We start from the raw sequence: 19,508 nt of genomic DNA on the forward strand, positions 1-19,508 counted from the left end.
TCTCTAGAGTTATAGACTTTGAATCCAAAAAATGAGCTGAACATTCCCTCTACATATGTTGATTTAGAGATTTATTTGAGTTGTCTATTACAGTTGCCAAATATAAAAGCTTGTTTGTAAGAATAATTTAGTAATATATGAATAAGATCATATATCATAAATAATGCATAAGTTTTATTTGGTTTGTAAAAATATAATAATAAATTTTTGTAAAAAATTTACGAAAATGACACTAACTTGGTTCATTAATTGAAAATAAAATTATACATTCAGAAATTATTTATTATTCTTAATATAAGTGTTTAAATATCGATGTAAGAGATTTCTCAAAAAAATTACTTTTTTACGTTGATACTATCTACCGTATCGTGTTTACAAAATTTTTTAGGATAAAATAGAAAAGGTGTGCTAAAATTCCTAGAATGGATCAAGACAAAAACGGAAATTACCATTAATCCTTTGCCAATAGCAATACTGGACATGAATATGGCAAATTTGCCTTTAAGGAGACCATTGATAGATAAAAGACACCTTAGGTCGTGGATTGGACAGAAGAAAGGCAGATTGATCAAGAAACAAGCCCGGGTCTACCAAAGGAAATGTATCCCATGCATATAATCGGCTCGCTCAAGCCTCGACTCCTAACGCCGATGGGATTTCTGCTAATTTTTTTTTTATCTTTTTTTTTTCTCTGTTAAAAAAATGTCCGCACATTATCATGGATAAAAACTTTTTATTTTATTATATATTCATCATTTTTTTAATTTATCTAATTAAAAATATAAAAATAAGATGAAGGTAAAAAAATCATCGGAAATTACATATAGATATTTTAATTATTTTTTTTCATAAAATTTATTCAATAGAAAAATAAATACCAAAAAATAAAAAATAAAAAAAACTCACAGAATATTTGATATTTATACCCCATTTTGAGTTTAAAATATTAATTTTTTAAATTAAAATAAAAAATTACTTAATTAATATAATAAAATAAATAATAAAATAAATATTTTATATATATGATACAAGTCAAGATAAGGTATATATCCTAAATATACTTTTAACTTGAGCTCATTTTTAGAAAAAAAAAAACTCAACCTTCTCAAAGTATATTGTTATAAGATAAAAATAATCATATACTCACTCAATTCATCTTAAAGTAAAAAATTATAAAAATTTATAGATATTTAAAAAAGGAAGAAAAAGTAAATAAAAAAAGAAAAAAGAGATTAAAAGAAAAAAATAATTTAACATGTGGTACATCCTTTGCATCAAGTTGGGGTAACAAAAAAGAATTTAAATTTTTTAAAAAATATTTATTAAAAAATAAATTTAAACAAAAAATTTAAAAAATTAAAAATTAAAAACTACAAAAAAAAAAAAAAGAAGAAGCAACGACCAGGTGGCACCCCTTTGATCATATATTGGTCATCGTTACATAACAAGAATTTATGTATGAGTTTTTTTTTTTTTTTTTTTTTTTTTTTTTTTTTATGAATGTCTCCATAATATTTTTTTTTTAAAGAATAAATGGCGTTAGGCAGTTGGGTTAGATTATTGAAAAAATCTTCATAATTAAATGTCAATTTTTAAAGCATAAGAAATATATTTATTCCATCTTTAGACTTTAAACACAAGATAAATTAATATAAGTTAATATTCGATATGATGATGACATTTTATTAATGATTAAAATTAAAATTAAAATTATTTTATTATTTTTTAAAAATAAATTATTTTTAATATTAATTAAATTTAAATGAATTTACTAATATTTATTCTAAAAAACTTAATTATTTTTAATTTTAATCTTTAACAAAATATCATTATATAATTAATTGATAATATATAAAATTTATGTATTATGGAAACATCAAATGTTAGCTCAATTAATATTATATTATGTTAAATTTTATTGCCAGTTGCTCACCTTAAATCTAAGGTATTAACATCGTATTATACTATTTTAAATTTTATTGTCTGTTAATTATATTATGTTAAATTTTATTTTCAGTTGTCCAGTACTTTTACGGCTGTTGGCAATTTTTTTTAACAATCTCATTGGCCACAAAAAATCACATTCTACACCACCTGAGCAATATCCACCTCGTAGAAAATTTAGAGAAGGGCAAAATGGAATTTCATATGAGTTAAGGGATCGGTCCGAAGGAGAGAATATATTAGACGAAATCTAAAAACGCCTTGATGCTAAATAAAAAGAAAGTGCAGGGTACTACGGCCCACCTGGCTTGTTGCTAAGTCCATGACGAAGTGGGCAGCAGCACATAGGCCCATCAAATACCTGTTGCTGTTTCCTTTCATCTATTGTTTCGATGGTGTGAATGACTGGGTAGGAAAAAGAGCATTTATCTGCTTATCCACAACGAGAGCGCAAAGAAATGGCTCTCCTCAGCTTTAGTCCACTTTCCAATATCTCTTCTTCTCCAGTTTCTTCTTGCTTAACATCCTTTCCCATCGCTGTTTTACCAAGTACGTAAGTACTTCATTTAACTTCATCTTCTGTGGGGTTTTTCATCAAACACTTCTTGACATTGTGACGCCTTCGATAACTCATTGTCATGTACACATTCTTTATCTTGTTTGAAATTTTGTATCGGTTTCCAGTTTCCAGGTTGCGGGTAAAAGCAGTTGATCATCATCCCTCAAAATGTTTAATTGGTACGCAGTTTGTCCCCAACAAGAAAAGATTGGCGATGACTGTGAAATCTGCAAGTACTGATGGCGAGCGACAGCTTCCAACAGAAAGCAAGAAGGAAGCTTTGCCAGTGGAACAGCTTCCTTTAGAGTCTAAGATGCAGCAGATAGCGAAGCAGAAGATGAGGATGAAGCTGGCTAAGAAAACAAGGCTTCGTAGAAAGCGACTTGTTCGCAAGAGGAAGATGAGGAAGAAGGGACGATGGCCACCTTCTAAGATGAAAAAGTTAAAGAATGTATGACATTTTGCTCTCTTTTGAACTTTCTTGTTTCTATTTTTAGATGTTATTTATTTTTATTCCAAGCAGTGATGACCTCAATGAACTGAATCTGCTGTTGTTCAATTTCTTTTTGGAAATTGAAAGATATATGGTCTAGACTCTAGAGTTGTATCTCTTTGTTGGATTCGATAGACAACGTCTCGAGTACCTGCTTGATTTCGCTACCTCTTATTCGTAGCTTTGATTCTTTAATGCATCTGATTCCAGAAGTACATGATAATCCTGTCGCTTATGATAATCTTGTCATTTTATGAATTTTTTTATTTTTTAATATTAAAAATTATGAAATTTTAATTTTATGAAAAAATTTTAATTTGATATTAAATATATTAAAATTTTAAAAAAAATTAATTTCATAAAAATTAATATAAGATAAACAAATTGAGACGGAGGGGGAATGAAATTCGCACAACCTTTGGTCGAATAAATATTGATGATCTTTTTCCATACTCCATCAAGCGTCATTTCATCAACTAGATCCTTATCTAATAGACACAGTTGCTTGCACTCAAAGCATTATTCAAGCTGTCTTCCTTATCTCCTTCGTTAGCAGCTTAGCCCCTATTGAATCAAAACATCCTCATTTTAACTCGTAAAAGACTAAAATATTTTCTACCATCGCTTTCCTCGAGATCATTCTTATTGTCACTTCCGCAACAGACTCTTGTTACTGCTAGATTGACCAGATGCCATCCAAACAATAAGATCAATCAATATTTAAGAAAATTGCTCTAATAACAATTTGTTGTGATTTAGACCTTCATCCAAAGCCACAATTGCAGCGAAATATCATCAAATTAGCCATATTAAAATTAGAACCGTCGAGACCTAGGGAACAAAGAATAAGAAAACTCAAAAAAAAAAAAAAAAAAGAAATAATAAGAGGGAAGCTCAGCTAAAAACTCACTTATTATTAATCTTTTTTCTTTCGTCAGTTATTTAAGAAATTTATATGTTTTCTGCTTTTCTATTGATAAATTAACCCAAAAAAATTATCAAGTTAATATTATGAATGGTTTCTAAAATATAATAAAAATATTTAATATGATATTTAATTTGATACGTGAACTATAAATTTATTAATTAATATAATATTTATTATTGATATAATTAATTTCAAATAATGTTATATGACATACAAACAGTTTTTTTTGTACCATACTAATTAATGAATTTATAATTTAAATATTACATTAAAAATTTTTAAAATTTAAATATCATATTAAATATTTTATTATAATTTAAGAGGCATTATTAAAATTAACCAAAAATTTTATATTAACTTCAGGTTAAACCTAAAGTGGTACTAGGCTTAAAAATAAAAACATTAAATGGCTTAAAAATCAAAGCATAAAATCCAACAAGGACAGTTGAAAATTAAAAAATATTTCAAAAATAAAAAAGTGCCTAAAACAATGTTACTATTCTTGAGAAAAAGAAATAGCTAATGCCAACAATGCCTATTCCAATTAAATCCAAAATAGGGCTGTTACAGGAATAGTCATTCCTCATCAAATTTAAACCGAACCGAATCAAACTTAGGAACGGCTGCCTTGCTAAACAAACCCCACCTATTCCATTTAACCAAACATAACCTCACTGAAATTTGGTTAATCACTTCCACTCAATTCAGGAGAACTGTTAGTCATGGAATTATACTCTTCTAACATTGCGTTGTCATTCTCATCATTAAGCAAAAGTTCTTGTCTATTCACACTTATATTATTTGCTTATATATATATATATATATATATATATATACATTTCAGATACATACATTATTGTTGTTTTTCAAAACCTTAAACGTCGAAAATGAAAACCAAATGGCTGAGGAAACTTGATATACATAGTTTGGGTATATCAGATACATAGCACAGATGGAATGCAAAGACACCAAGCAAAGAGTGCTGGTGAACTATCATTATTCTATATATCATTTATGGATGCATATTATTACTAAATTAATTTATTTCAGATAGAAGATACAGAGGCAGAATCAGCTTCTGTAATCCTAAGACTGACAGACTCCTTTAACAAATCAAATGAAGTAAAAGAATGTGGTAAAAGTGGGACACTCATCTCCTCGTCTGCATTTTCAAGCAGAGTTTGAATAGGTGCAACCTGCACACATCAACAGAAAATTTAGTGAGAAAGTTTTTAAGATCTAAATATCAAGTTTCGATTTGTTTCTTCATTCTCATGTTAATAATGCCTAAGACAGCATTCGGCCTTTCAGGAATTCATATTATTTTAAGTGAAGTAAACCATTGGGGAACAAATACAGATATAACAGCAGTACCGCAAATCAGTTCTTATGGGATATGCATAAAACTGTGACTATCATTAACTGACTTAATTCTTCCAGTGGCCAACTAGATTATCATGGAATGCATTGCATTCGTTCCTTGTTGGCTATTTGTTTCCCTAAGTTATCAATTAGGCAATTGATACATGGCTTTCAGGTTTTAGAAAATATTATCATGTTCAATGCAACAAAAACAAAAGAGTCCAAATACAGTTGATGAAAAACCTTGCAACAAAATATTATCTGTTATAGTAGGTGAATGAAGACAAGGCAATTAATTAGAGTAATGAAGGATGGACCAAAAAAAAAAAAAAAGGTAGTGCAGGATTAGAATTGAATACTGATACTAATTAGATGGCAGAAGACTTTCTATGGACTCAATCAACAACCCGTTGAATCTAAAATGATGTAAAATCAATAGAAAATGTACACAAGTAATCAAACTTTACAACAATATGTTTGGCAAAAAGAAAATAATGAACAAAGTTCACTTCACAGAAGACAGAAGTAGCACTAATCCAGCTTGACACAAGCATTGGCTGAGATCAGGAACCAGCAAGTCCAGACTCCAGAATGATTGTGATGACTCCAAAATATTGGAGACAAGTTAGTTGCAATTATTTTTCAAAATTACTCATGAGAAAGTCCTTGACTTTTATGAACAAGTGAATTGCAATGAATAAAAGAGGGTGATAATGAGGACCTGAGTAGAAGCATATAGTCTTTGTAATATTTTACAGTTTGACTCGGATTTTCTTCTCAGCTTTTGATATATTTATGAGTGAACTAATCAAAGTAAACTAAGTAGTTGAGAGACTAACAAGGTAGAAAAGGTAGCAATAACACAAACACATGCAAAGACTTTACGGACTTTTGTGCAAACTAGAGATCATGCTTTCTCAACTGTAGATGAAAAGCAGAGAATAAAATGGCTGTTTTACCTTCTTTTGTTCTTTGAAGGAATTCTCATCCATCAGGTTAGTGGATGTGAGAATGGTCATTGTTGATCCTGACAGCTTTACATAGTTTGGATCCAATCCACTAAAAGAAATTTTGAGATTCACTGAGTTGCTCCCAAAGTTTACAACCTGAAAGATAATATGTGAAAGAAAGTGTAATAAGCTACAAAATCAAAGACAATATCTTTTCACTTAGTGGGATTATGGTAGAGGTAAGAAAGTAAAGGACTTTGATATTTTGATTGACGAGATTTTAAGAAACATGTAAATTACAAAACGTCAAAATTCTCAAGCTATCCTTCATAATTTTTTCTTTTCTTCTGACTAGTGTCATCTAATATAGTTCAAAATGAAAAATAAGTTTGGCATAAAAATTAAATATAAAATAAGTGAGTAACAAAGTCTACTTTTGCACCAAAACTGTCCTCTGCACTTCATTTTAGATTTCTAAAATACTTAAACATGCTGCCAAAAGTGACTGTTCGGAGTTTGGATGCCTAGAAGACCATTCACAGATCAATATCCTTCTTTTCTGGTTCAAAGCAGGATCACAATTCAAAGAAGAAAAAGACAGCCTAAGTTTTAAATTTGAAACCAAATTCCTGAATTTCATTTTATAATGGAATGGATTGAACACATTCATCTTCAGAATCCATAGTTAGCATACTCTTTCTGACCAAAAAACATACAACCACAACCCCAAAAAAAGAATCAAGGGGGAATAACCCAAAGTTCCAAAGACTTTCAGATTCAAGGTTTTTAATTAATGTTAGGCTTGATCCATGGATTTTGTATAGGCTGGGATAAATATTATGCCTAACTTGCATGCTTTTTTAACTTGAGAAGTAGATTTTGTGTTGTTTAAGGATATTTTTTATGTAGCCAAGTTTAAACTCTAAGCTACCAGCTTAAGAATACTTAAGAAGGATCGATTTTCTTTTGTATTGCCTCATCATTAAGGAAAGTAACCTTGTATTGTTAGGCTGGCTTAGAAGATGATGAATAGATGAAGTTTTGAGATGCTTTTGTTGAACAATGGCCACGCATCTTCCCAACTGCAGAGCTTAAGAACCCTATATGTGAAAGTTTGGTTTTTCAAGTGCGGTACAAAGTCTTTCTACTTGCTGGGTGGCTCCATAAGCCCCTACGCTAAAAGAGTCTAGGACCATTCAGCCTTCAAAGGACAATTACTCTACGCATCAGCTTGTCTTTTCTTCTAAGAATCAGATTTCCTAAGTCTGCTGATATTCAATCCTTCATTCGCTACTATCCTACAACCCCCTTTCCAAAAACCTAGTTGGATTTAGAAAACAGAGAAATGTTAAACTGACTCTCTTCTGCTTTCTTCTGAAATGCCAAATTATTCACCTCAACAATGCAGTATTGGTGTTAGAAATGAACAGATAAACCTCAAAATGAATAAATGGAAAAAAGAAGAAAAAGAAAAACCCCAGAAAACACTGCTCCAATCTTTTGATAATCATGCATTACGTCTGTTAAACCACTATAATCAGTTCCATCTGTGAGCCAAATACCCTTAAGAAATATAAGATCAATGGGGCTGCAAAATGTTTAAATAATAATGCCAAAATAAAGAGGAAAGGGTAACAGTAACCAGTTAGACATCCAGAATGCGCAAATACATGCTAACAATGCAGTCATTTAATGCATGTATATATACCAAGTGACCATATATATAAATATATATATATATATATATATATATACATACACGCACACACACACACACACACATGAGAAACACACACAAATATATAACCAACAAGGTTCTTCTAGGTCCTGCATCAGGGAAAACAAGTATGAAGAATTGTCCTCTTCTAAAGATGTGTAACATGAACATGATCTATACTCAAACATATGTTGTGTGTTTAACATACAGATTTTAGATTGTTAAGCACCACGCAACCTTGGTTACAAAGGAGGTTTTGAAGCACATGGACTATTATGGTCCTAATCCTGTTGGGCAAAACACCATGCGAAAAAAGTCATGCTATCTAAAAAAATTTTGAGAAAAATATCATAATCTCCATGTTACAGACCTTTATCCTTATGTAGGTTTGGTCATCCTCTGAATTTTGCCAAGTAATTGCAGATGCAACAAGGGATGTAGAGGAATTTGTTTGAAGTGTTGCATTAAGAAGTGTTGCTCCACTTGACTCTGTGAAAAAATGTTGCACCCAGTAGCTTGGAGTCCCATACACCTGAGAGGAGTTGAAGACGATTGCATCTGGGTTCCACCTTAACAACAGAGTTTATGAACATCAGATTTAAAACATAATTAAGAGAGATTACATAAAATGGGAAAAAAAATGGAGAGAAACACAACAGTGAGAAAAATACCGCCTATCATTGGAATTTACAAAAAGTGGTGCATAGCTAGCCATCTGCACAACATCACTGCAGTATAGTAAATATAGTTTCAGTAGCTTATACTGAAACAGAAAATTATGATCTTGAAGCACATTTTAGGTATACAAACAGTTATGAGCCAGAAACACTTCTAATAGTTATACAAAAATCTATCAAAATTGCTGCAATGCATTTTTGTCCAATTTCCCATATCAATGAAAGCATTTAACGAGTCTTCAGCAAAGAGCCAATTATTGTAAACCTTCAAAGTCATAGAAAAGGACCCAAGATTAGTAAATCAACCAGTGACACAATTATTAATGTGTCAGCCAGTTGGGCTTTGCATGAAGAGACCAGGATAGTCCTATTCTGGAAAATTAAATGAATGAGGCATCTCGGGATAAACAAGGACCATTCTTACAAGAGGGTTGAGGTAGTACAAAAGATAAATATTTATCTGAAAATCTTAATGCTGAAGGAAAGAACCTGACAAAATTATATGTCTGAATGGAATATGTTGTAAGAAGAAGGAGAACAAAAAAAGGGAACCTGTTCTTTTCCAGTCCAATAAGGAATCCAGCCTCAGCAAGTGCTGCTAAAAGACTTCCAGTGCCAGCATCTTTCCCGGTCACAGCATATTCACTAACAAAGGCCTGGAAAGTGTTGAATGAAAGGAATTAGAAAACAAAAAAAATCCAAATGTCATTGAAAACCACATTCATATACCTTCGGACCCTGTCGTGATGTATGATCAAATCGATGGGACATGGAAAACAAGTTGTTGGCAGATGTATAAACCTATTAAGAAATCAAGGAGAAAGACTCAGCGTGCCATTCGTATTCTTAACAGAAAATAAAAGCAGCAAAAGAAACAAGGAAGGAGATAAACTAAAGCCCTTTTATCGTCACTATGCATGCTGTGTCAAAAACTTTACATGAAAATCATAAAAATCAGTTGGGTGGTCAAGCTGGTGAAAAGATCCATCACAGTTTGAAATCATTTTGATATCTGGGTAGGCACGTCTTATAGCATCATAGAACTTGAGGTAATTTCCTGCTCAATCCAAAAAAGATAAAAAGTGAGTCTCCAAACTATGATATTTTTAAATGAAATAACCATTTACTACTAAAGAACACTCTTCAGTTGACTTTTAAATTTGGCATCATGTTTGGCTAAAAAGCAGTTAAGTCATTCGGACAGAAACTGCAATGACAGGTGGATTCAAAAATTTCACTCCAAAGTGAGGATTCAGGAAAAAAGGTTTTTCATCATGGTTTGCCAAACCACAATTTTTCAAGCATGCTTTTTGAAATCAGAAGTTCACAACCCAACCACAATGTGAAACCAAACATTGGTGATCCTGAAACTAGGGCATGAGCAAATGATAAGAAAACCATGATAGATGCTCATTTGATGAGCACCTATGTTTCTCAATCACACACATACACACACATCAAATTAAGAAACCAGCAACTGCAAATCCATTAACTCTTGAAAGCAAGCTACTCCAACTAAATGGTAAATATGTACCAGCAATCCTAGTGCAATCAATAAAAGCTTTCCATGTCTCCTAAGACACCTCTTTTTTGAAAATCTTGCAACATCAGATACTCAAGGACTAGACACTACATCCACCTTCATATGGACAACACAAAGTGAATTTGTGATAAAAAAAACTAAACTCTTTTTAACAAAAAGGTTATTAGTGAAATGCATTAATGTCAGAAAACCTACGAAAGTTTCTAATTTATGAGTGCCATCTCGCTACCAAATTCATATACATATGCAAGTGCAAGCACATATACGTATGCAGACCTCGATAATTCTTTTTCCCACAATCCTCATTCCCAATAGCAACATATCTCAAGTCAAAAGGTTCTGGATGTCCCATTGCAGCTCGAACAGCACCCCACGTAGAACTCGAATCAGCTCTAGCAAACTCAATACCATCAAGGGCTTCCTGCACTCAACTCATTATAAAGAATGACACAGTAAAAAGCACAAGTAACCACATATATTAATACTATCCTTTACTACTTTTTTCTTCTAGTCTAATTAAAGCTCCCAGTGGAAAGTTCTCAAAATATGTAATTTAATAAAAAAATATATATGATGCATTACAAATTTTTGTTTATTGGAAAGACAGAGAATTAGGGAAAATAAGTTGAGCTACTTTGGACCCACTGGATTTCAAAACCCTCAAATCCCAACCCTGCTACCTCATCCCATCAACTAGATTTAGAGACCTTAAATGTCCACTGAAGCAAGAGCAGATCCTCACCCTTTTCAAATTAAGCTTAACCTCAGTATCTCTAGACATAAATTTAGAAACAAATTATAGATTACCTTTTTCTTTTGGTTATCTTATATGAACACTAAATTCACGTGGGATTAAACCAACTTTGGTTATATTAAAAATAGTCTTATTAACCACCGTCATTGGAAAAGGGAAGAATAGTGGAGACATACTTGCACAAAAGGTAAAATGCTGGATGTATCAACTTGATCATTGTGACTAATTCCTGTAAATTTTGATAAAGCCCAAGGAAAAAGGTAAAGTGACCACAGACACTAGTAAATAAGTTACATTACTTCAAAAGGAAAGAAAACAAATAACAAATAGAATGATGCACATAATGCATGTGCAAAGCACCATTGTTGAACACCCATATTGGCAATGCACCAAGGTCCTCTGCTAACTGCAGGAAGACAAGAATAATTTAAAATGTTAAAAATTAAACAGCATAAATTGAAGTACTTAACGTTCAGGAGAACTCGATAAAATCCTACAAACGAATATGATACCCACCTGAAGAAACTCAAAGAAACCAAGTCCATCATCAGTCCAATACATCCAAACGTCACCAAAATGCCCTGGTCTTTCTTCCCAAGGTCCAATGCTTTCTTTCCAGCGAAATGCATTTCTTAACCATTCACCTTCCACAAAACAGCCACCTAATAGAATATAATTAAGAACATACAGCACTTTTAGGTTGATAACTTATGATATATCTATGATAATTGCGCTTAGAAACACATCATAAGGACAGCAGGGGTCAACTACAACTAACAACACCAATGATGCAGCAGATTATCGAATTAAAAGATCTATTTACATGGAATGATAAAGAAATTTTATATAGGTAACCTGGTTCAAAAGAAACTGTTCACAAAATATTATCGGGAGAGTTCCACGTAGAAATAGTTCAGTTGTTAAACCTCAGCCAGGCTTTCCATGATATTAAATAGGCATTATGAGACTGTTCAGAGCCATCTAATAAAATTTACATTGACACCAAACGAAACATTTAAACAAATAGTGCTGAAAAGCATGCCATTAAATGGCAGCTGTAAAATAAAGTAACAATACAGATAACACATCAAGGACTTAGGTTAGTACTTGAACCTCAGCCAATCTAAAATTTCCAAGACTCTTAACATCCACAAAATATAGTACATTATGAACATATAACATTGTTTTAGATATATTGATTTTTTTAAATGTATTTAAAATATTTATGATGTAATTTATATTAAAAATACATTATTGCAAGCAAAGTATACTTTGCAGGTAGTAAGTGATTTTCTCAGCTAGAGATTGGGTATTAAAAATGATGATCAGATATTGGTGGAGGTGGTAAAATCTGACTGAATCTAAAAAACCACCCAAACCAACCCGAGACCAAACCTGATCTGACCTGTATTGACTAAAAAAGGTCAACAACCCTAATCCAAAAAAATTTGATCACTAAAAGTCCAAACCCAAAGCAATCCAAATCAAAAGAGGTTCAAACTTGAAACATTCCAAACCTTAAGTGATCTGAACCTACAATAATCTAAACCCAAGGCAATTCCGATCTGAAACCCTTAATCTAAATTTTTAACTTGAAAAGACCCAAATTGTAACTAACCAGAGACTGAATGAACCCGAAAATAGACCAGACCAGAAATAGACCAATCAGAAAATAGCCAAAAGTTGTAATGTCCAAACCTGAGAATGACAAAACCATAATGGCTCAAATGCAAAATAGGTCAAATCCAAATGGTCTGAACCCAAATTTCTTTGAATCGGAGATAACTCGAACTAAACCAGAACCCAAAATAATCCGAACCCCCCAAGGACAGACTATTCCAAAACAGCCCAATTGCCACCTCTAGATGTCGGGCAATTTGAAATGTCCATAATGTCCGCATTGGATTGAAATAGTAAAGAGTTGGGTCCAATTATCAGAGTTGGGTCCAATTATCAAGGCTGGCCAAAACAGCTACCACCTTGTTGCCATCACCAAATGCAATCACATAGAAAATAGTTTGCAATTACTTTTGCAATTGCACAAAGTTCACTTAGAAGAAATTGACAAGTATTAAGCATGTTAAAATGAATAAATTGACCTGATACTTTTATATGTTGATAGCCTTGAGGAGCTCCTTAGAATGTTAAGAAATAAATGCCTAATATATAGAAAACTGTGCAAACAAATTCATTATTTGGAGTTCCTATTTGATAAAACAAGATAAGGCCAACAAAGAAGGGAGGATTTGAAGCTCGCATCTCAGCCCATGATAACAATAGGCTGAACCTGTTGTTCTAGTTACACACTTTCCATATCTTAATTATCAAGTTTTCATTTTCTTCGTTTCTTCTTTTTGGTTTAGAACTGTAGTTAAAGAATTGTCACCAATTCCTTCATAGATTCGATCCCTTGCAAATCTGGATTATGTAGACCACACATCTCTAATTATTGTTTCCTTTTGACTTTCCTTTACCCATTTAACTACTAACGCAAAATGGACATTTCGTTAGAGCATAAAAGCATGCACTTCATGTTTTCTGTGTTAATCAAAAACCATGGTAGTAATTTGTTTGGATATTAGTCTTTGGACACATAAACTTTCAGATTATTTTAATTATTTATTTTTTAATGGTCATTTTTGTTTTTAAATTTTGCCTTGAAAAGGTACCAGAATGTGCATTTATTACCTTCTTAAAATGGGGAAAAAACAAACAAAAGCACCAAATCAATCTGAAAAAAAATGGTCACTTGCTAACTTGACACAATAGTCACTTTGCCCTAACATACCTGTGTCTGACACTCCTTAGACAGTAAACTATTCCTAAGGGTATTGCACTTAAATCTTCAAAATTGGTGTAAAAAATTGTTAAGAACATGGGACCATCTCAAAGACATACCCGTGCACGAACACCTATCCGAAGTCCCTGTGGCTCATAGGGGGAAAATGATGACATGGGTATAGAGCTAGCAAAGCTAAATGAACTGGAAAATACACACCCAAACCTGACGTTGAGCCAACCTAGTTTGACCACAAAAAATCAACAACTTGAACCCACCTGGCCCAAACCTGATCCAAACTTAAATTAAGTCTAATTCTAATTCCCTTTCAAACATTAATTTGATTACAACTAATAAATTTAACAAATTGTCAGTCTTTTAATAACTTTAAAAAACAATAAAAAATAAAAAATCTGTTTTCTAACTCTTGTATTACAAAAATCGTATTTTTGGTTGTTTGTAAAAACAATATTTTAAATTTTTATTTATAACAAACATATTTATGTCTAAATAGTCTTTTATATTTACCTCTCAATAAACTTCTAATGTTCAAGAAACTAATTAAAACCACTTCTAAACTTTGTAGTTATGGTTGATTTCTAGACCCTAACCATAATTCATGGCGAATCTAGTTAGTGGTTGGTAAACTAAATGGTAATAATCAATGCAATGAAGATGAATAATAAATTTTTGGGAGAAAATTGTTAATATCTGATGTAATATAATTCTCTAAATTAGCAAATGACTTTCAATTTACTGTTTTTTGTCCTTTTGTACGATAAAAGTTAAAGTTGTGCCACTATTTGACAAAATGCCAACTTAATTAAGGGTGATAAAATCTAACTCGACCTCAATGACCTGCCCAATCCAATCAAATTTGACTTTTAAAAGTCTTGGACATGAATGATTCGAATCCAAAATGACTCAAACCCAAAGTGAAACTAACCCGAACGCACCCACCTAATTGCCACCTCTAGATAGGTAGAGGCTATTAAGGAATCTCTCACTAAAAGAAAATTATTACAGATGAGCATAGAAAAGAATGAACCATTCTTAGTATAAGGAATTGAGATAAACAAGACACTAAAGTTTAAAAATCATCATCAGAATGAAGAATAAAACATCCCCAAAAAAATACTTGAGCATTGTGACTATATACAAAACAATCCAACCAAAGTTGTGAAGCCACATAACATAGTACATACCTGGAAATCTGATAAATCGAGGTTTTATATTTGCAAGCATTTCAATGAGCTCATTTCGGAAACCATGCCCCTATTGCAAGATCATTACAAAACAAAAGATTAAGATTATATAAAATATGTATGGAGGCTTAAAATTCTGCACATGCTCGTGCAATAGCAAACCAACAAAACCACAATCTCCCTCTTCATATTTTTAGAACTAATTAACTTTTGTAAATCACTCACTGTAACAAAAGAAAACCTAGAAGATCATAGTCCATCCAGTTAGCAGTGTTTCCCATTTTCTGTTTTTTATTTTTGAAACTACTGTAAAAACTTGTGTGGTAATGAGTTTATATTTAACTTAAAAATAAAAAATAAATTTCAAAAGGTGTTTTTGGCACTGTTAACATGCCGTTGAACAGTGCGCATGCATGAGCAGTGCCACTTATTTAGCTCAAATGTATTACAAGTTACCGAACAACACCTAAAATTTTGAATAACTATTCTGGTCATGTTAAGTTGTAATTGGCTTCTACAAGTTGCTTGCTCATCAAAATTACCCTAGACATGGATTTCGTCAAATGTACATGCTTCTTCTATTTCACAAGATTCAAGCCACCAACTACATATTTTTACTTCAGAAATCCTCATCATCTTTTTAGAAGACAGACATAAACATATGCCCACCAGGACAACTAATTTAAACATGCACAGCCATTCTCACACTAGAAATCTCATAATCTTCAGTTTCTATACCACCAAGAGATATTAGTTGAACTAATTAAAAAACATAAATTTGTCACTTTTCAGTGTGTCGCATTTAAGAAAGAAACACAAACCTTGTAAGTGTCCAAAGGCATAGCTGACACTTGATCAAACCATACCACACCCTTTTTTGTTGTTGTTAGTTGCAGCCTTGAATTGTGGTTTGTTTCATTGGCTTCCAACAGAACCTCCATCTTTGTCCAGTTTGAAACATCAGATGCAGAAGCTCTGCAAGGGTAATAATGTGAACTCTATGGCATTTGAAAATAAAATTCTTGAAGAAAGGAACCATTAATTGCGCAATATCTTCCAGACTGTCAGAATATTAACCAGGTTCTTACATTATGTTAGTAGAAGCCAGTGTCTGCAACCCATTTGAGCCCGTAAAAGATACAGAAATGTTAATTGCTCCTGTTGAGCAAACATAAAATACAACCTTGTAGCTCTTCCCTTGTTCAATATTCTGAACGAGAAACAAGGTAGAACGATATAAATAGCAAAACAGTTGACCAAAAAGAATACAATTTGCAGACAAGCTGCTTGAGATTTTACAATCCTGTTGTCTAAACAACTAAGAAAAACAAAGTGTGCACTAAAAAAGCAATTCTCATGGAAAAGTTCATTTCATTTGTCTAGATTTCACTTCAATATTTCAGCAAGAGAGAGAGAGAGAGGACAAATTGCATGCACACACAGTATTTAATATGATTTGATTTATCCTCACCATGCCCCAGAACCCTGGGTTATAAATACCAACTCCACCAGAAGGACAGATATTAGTGCCCTCGCTACTACAGAGCACCTCCATTCTGAGAGCCACCTTGTTACGTTCGAAACATGATGAGCGGTCTGTTGACACAATTAAAGATGACTCATCCCCAATTATGGACCATGGATCAATGTTTGAGGGAATATTAGAGCCCCCAGCTTCAAAACCTTGAAAAAAAAAAAAAAAGAGAAAGAAGGAAAACATTACGATGATTCTAAGCCTCAGCAAATGCAGATGGTAATGGAGAGACTTCAGATGATTTACTTCTAATTTATAATTTTGGAGCGGAAATATAAGGACTATCTAGAAGTTTTATTATATGACTTGGCCATTTGAAGTCAACCAAATCTGCTGAAGCAAGCTAGCTAACGGCCACCAATCATCAAAAAAAAAAAACAAAAGAACTTGTGCAAGCAAGTGGACAAAAACAAATGCCCATCTCATATTGAAAGTTATGGCTTAAAGGAACAGCATTAGGCATCAAGTTAAGAAATAAACTCTCCCAGGTAATTTAACATATCAGATACCTTAAAAGCCAACCCAAACCCACAAGTTGAATGAAGTCACATCAATAACAAGAAGGAAGAAAAGCACTGCATAAGAAAGATCAAAGAGCACACAATAGCAAAATCCAATAGCCTAAATGGAGAAAAGCCAATAACTTCCACGCAAAATTGATCCAAAAGGTAAACCTCCTTTCATGAAAATGGGGTATGATCCATCAAGTGATTAAAAATTTTGACTTGCTCTCCATCTCCTTCAAACCCTCCCGAAGCCAAAGAAAAGAAAAAGTAAAAAGGTTGCAAACATTGAATAAGTAGTTGGGCGCACATTTGGACCCTAAATTTATTAGTATGAACAAGTACTCTAGACAAGACAAAAAACATTGATCTGTCAAACTTGCAATCTACAGATTCAGAAGTTCATACCTTTCTTCATAAGTAGGGATTCAACCAATTATATAATTTAAACACTCAAAAGAAAGAATTTCTTCTGTTATTATTTCTTGCTACTTCCAATGATTATAAGGTTTTCAAACAAACCTCTGTTGCTTACGAGCTCTGCCCACAGCCCACCAGCACCAGCATGGTTGATCTCCTGTAGGACAAGGATTTCAATTGGATCACTCAATCAACAATCAATAAAAATGTTATAACATCACTAAACAAGGTAAGTAAATCAAATACTGCAGAAATGTTGAAAGCTATAAGTGAAAGTAATTCAAATTGTTAGTTTTCTCCATAATGGCATCTTTTTGGTAAGTAAAACTAAGGATCATTAGAGGACATCTTAGTATTTCATGGATCAATATATGATCTTTTTTCTAAGAATTTTTTTTGTAAAGAAGAAAACATTCTAGAGCAATCAAATGATTAATGTAAATGTTTGTAATAGTAGACTTCTCAAGAATTCAAGACACAACGGCAAAAATTCTGAACTGGAAGCAAATATTGATAGAACTAACCTCAAAGAATACCCCAAAGAGTGTTTGAGGTATTGGACGGGCTGACCCTTCAGATGCATCTATAAGAAGCTGAGCTGTCTGGTTTGCTTCAACTTTATAAGCCAAAGATTGATAGGGAAGGCAAAAACGGATGAAGAGGCAGAGAAAAAGCGCACTGCAAGGAACCTTGCAATAACCCATGGCCTACACCACATCCAGCATATGAAAACAGCAGTCAGAGCACATATATAATGCGTGTGTAAAAAACTTGTTACTATTGGGGATTTTGGGGGTAAATAGAAAAAGCAAATATATAACAAGATAAAGGGGAATATTCAATTATATGACAATGAATTGAACAAAAAGGAAGACAAGTTAAAACAAATCTCTGTTCAGCATGCATAAAAGTAGCCAATTCCCATGATTAACTGACAGCGATACGATGAGAAAATTTAAGGTAAAGATTCACTAATTATCAGACACTCCACTTGCTTGAAGGGAACATGATTGACTACTGAAGTAAGATACGATGAATGAGAATTGCTAAGAAATTAAGGTGGCAAAAAGCAAAACAAAAGCGGCAATTAATTCAGTTACACACTTAGGTTAGGCCTTAGCAATGAACTGGGGAAAAAAAGCAAAGAATAAAAGACGTTCAGTTATTATGCCTAAATATAGAAAACCCACCATTTGGCTACCCTTGGAAACTACAAATAGAAATTGAGAATGAAAAAGAAAAAGAATTGAAACCCCGATTATAGGAAGTGTTTGAGGAATGGGATGAGTCAAACAGGCTTTACAGTGCAGGGATCAAAACAATCCCATAAGAAATTGGAATCACTCTTACAATACAGAGTTAGAGAAATGAGAAGAGAAAAAGAATTTACCTCCTCGAGGAAGGAGAGCGAATAGTGTGTTGTCGAGATAGGAGATATGTGTTTTCTAATACTCCATGCTTTGATCGTATTGCCTTGCTTTCACGTCAGCAAAACCATATTTTGTAACTTCCAATCTTTGCCTTGACCGCTTTGGTTGCACGACTAGTAATAGATTAGAAGCAACTCAAGAAACAGCCAGTTGTCTATCTCTTTTGTTTACTTTTTAAAATTTTCTTTGTTGTCCCTTGCTTTCCTCGATCGGCAATCTTATCCATTTCCAATGTCAAGATACACCTCCTAGCTCTCCTCTAAATAAATAATTAAAAAATTATATATTTATTATAGTCACGTATAAATTCATAAATTTATAATTAGATATAATTTAAAGAGTCATCATTAATTTTTTATTTAAATATGATTTAGTCACTTAATAAATTTATTATTTTAAAAAACTCTTAAACTTGATTAAAGATTTTTAAAATAATAAATTTTAATCTATTAATCAAAAAAAATTTTTGAGTTCGATTACATATCGAGCAAATTATAGCACTTTACATGTCCATTCAAAAGATAGTACCATTTTATTTTAAATTATTCTAAGGTTTTGAATCTAATTATCTTAAATTTAATATTAAAAATAATTTTTAAAAATTTTCTATCAATTTTATTTTTTATTAAATTTTTGTTTTATTAAAAATATATATAATTCTTCTACCATTTGGATCAAAATTAAAAATATTTTTTCAATTAGAAATATTA

At 32.2% G+C, this 19,508-nt stretch overlaps 2 protein-coding genes across 7 annotated transcripts; one reads left to right on the plus strand and one right to left on the minus strand.

Annotated features, from left to right (window-relative positions):
* Positions 1 to 2,213: 2,213 nt before the first annotated feature.
* Positions 2,214 to 3,163, plus strand: LOC111311448 (large ribosomal subunit protein cL37-like). Its single transcript, XM_022910829.2, has 2 exons — positions 2,214 to 2,493; positions 2,629 to 3,163. The coding sequence occupies exons 1-2, from the start codon at positions 2,403 to 2,405 to the stop codon at positions 2,958 to 2,960; spliced, it is 423 nt and encodes a 140-aa protein (XP_022766564.1). The 5' UTR covers positions 2,214 to 2,402; the 3' UTR covers positions 2,961 to 3,163.
* A 1,649-nt stretch (positions 3,164 to 4,812) lies between these two features.
* Positions 4,813 to 18,946, minus strand: ASD1 (alpha-L-arabinofuranosidase 1). 6 transcript variants are annotated; one of them, XR_016330984.1, is made up of 19 exons: positions 18,759 to 18,946; positions 17,893 to 18,075; positions 17,471 to 17,525; positions 16,383 to 16,594; positions 16,000 to 16,121; positions 15,733 to 15,886; positions 14,912 to 14,981; positions 11,444 to 11,589; positions 11,288 to 11,333; positions 11,104 to 11,156; positions 10,450 to 10,594; positions 9,569 to 9,687; positions 9,360 to 9,431; positions 9,183 to 9,286; positions 8,625 to 8,681; positions 8,324 to 8,522; positions 8,162 to 8,240; positions 6,246 to 6,392; positions 4,813 to 5,120 (listed from the first exon to the last, which is right to left on the minus strand). XR_016330984.1 is itself a non-coding variant. In XM_022910831.2 (18 exons), the coding sequence occupies exons 2-18, from the start codon at positions 18,070 to 18,072 to the stop codon at positions 4,971 to 4,973; spliced, it is 2,031 nt and encodes a 676-aa protein (XP_022766566.2). In that variant the 5' UTR covers positions 18,073 to 18,075; positions 18,759 to 18,946; the 3' UTR covers positions 4,813 to 4,970. The 6 variants fall into 6 exon arrangements, 4 of the variants coding, with proteins under 4 accessions (XP_022766566.2, XP_022766565.2, XP_089605801.1 ...); XR_016330947.1 differs by lacking the exon at positions 18,759 to 18,946 and adding an exon at positions 18,559 to 18,674; XM_022910831.2 differs by lacking the exon at positions 8,162 to 8,240.
* Positions 18,947 to 19,508: the final 562 nt, after the last annotated feature.

The sequence above is a fragment of the Durio zibethinus genome, chromosome 1 (assembly GCF_047325235.1).
Source record: "Durio zibethinus cultivar Kanyao isolate XHJ-2024 chromosome 1, ASM4732523v1, whole genome shotgun sequence".
Classification (NCBI taxonomy): domain Eukaryota; kingdom Viridiplantae; phylum Streptophyta; class Magnoliopsida; order Malvales; family Malvaceae; genus Durio; species Durio zibethinus.

What these genes read in the sequence shown, in the direction of transcription:
- LOC111311448 (XM_022910829.2), top strand. Translation starts at nt 2,403, where the DNA reads ATGGCTCTCCTCAGCTTTAGTCCACTTTCCAATATCTCTTCTTCTCCA. An exon ending in TCCCATCGCTGTTTTACCAA is followed by an intron (nt 2,494 to 2,628) that starts GTACGTAAGTAC and finishes ATCGGTTTCCAG; the next exon opens with TTTCCAGGTTGCGGGTAAAA.
- ASD1 (XM_022910830.2), bottom strand. An exon ending in CTGGCTTCTACTAACATAAT is followed by an intron (nt 15,887 to 15,999) that starts GTAAGAACCTGG and finishes TTACCCTTGCAG; the next exon opens with AGCTTCTGCATCTGATGTTT. An exon ending in AATATGGGTGTTCAACAATG is followed by an intron (nt 11,157 to 11,287) that starts GTGCTTTGCACA and finishes CAAAATTTACAG; the next exon opens with GAATTAGTCACAATGATCAA.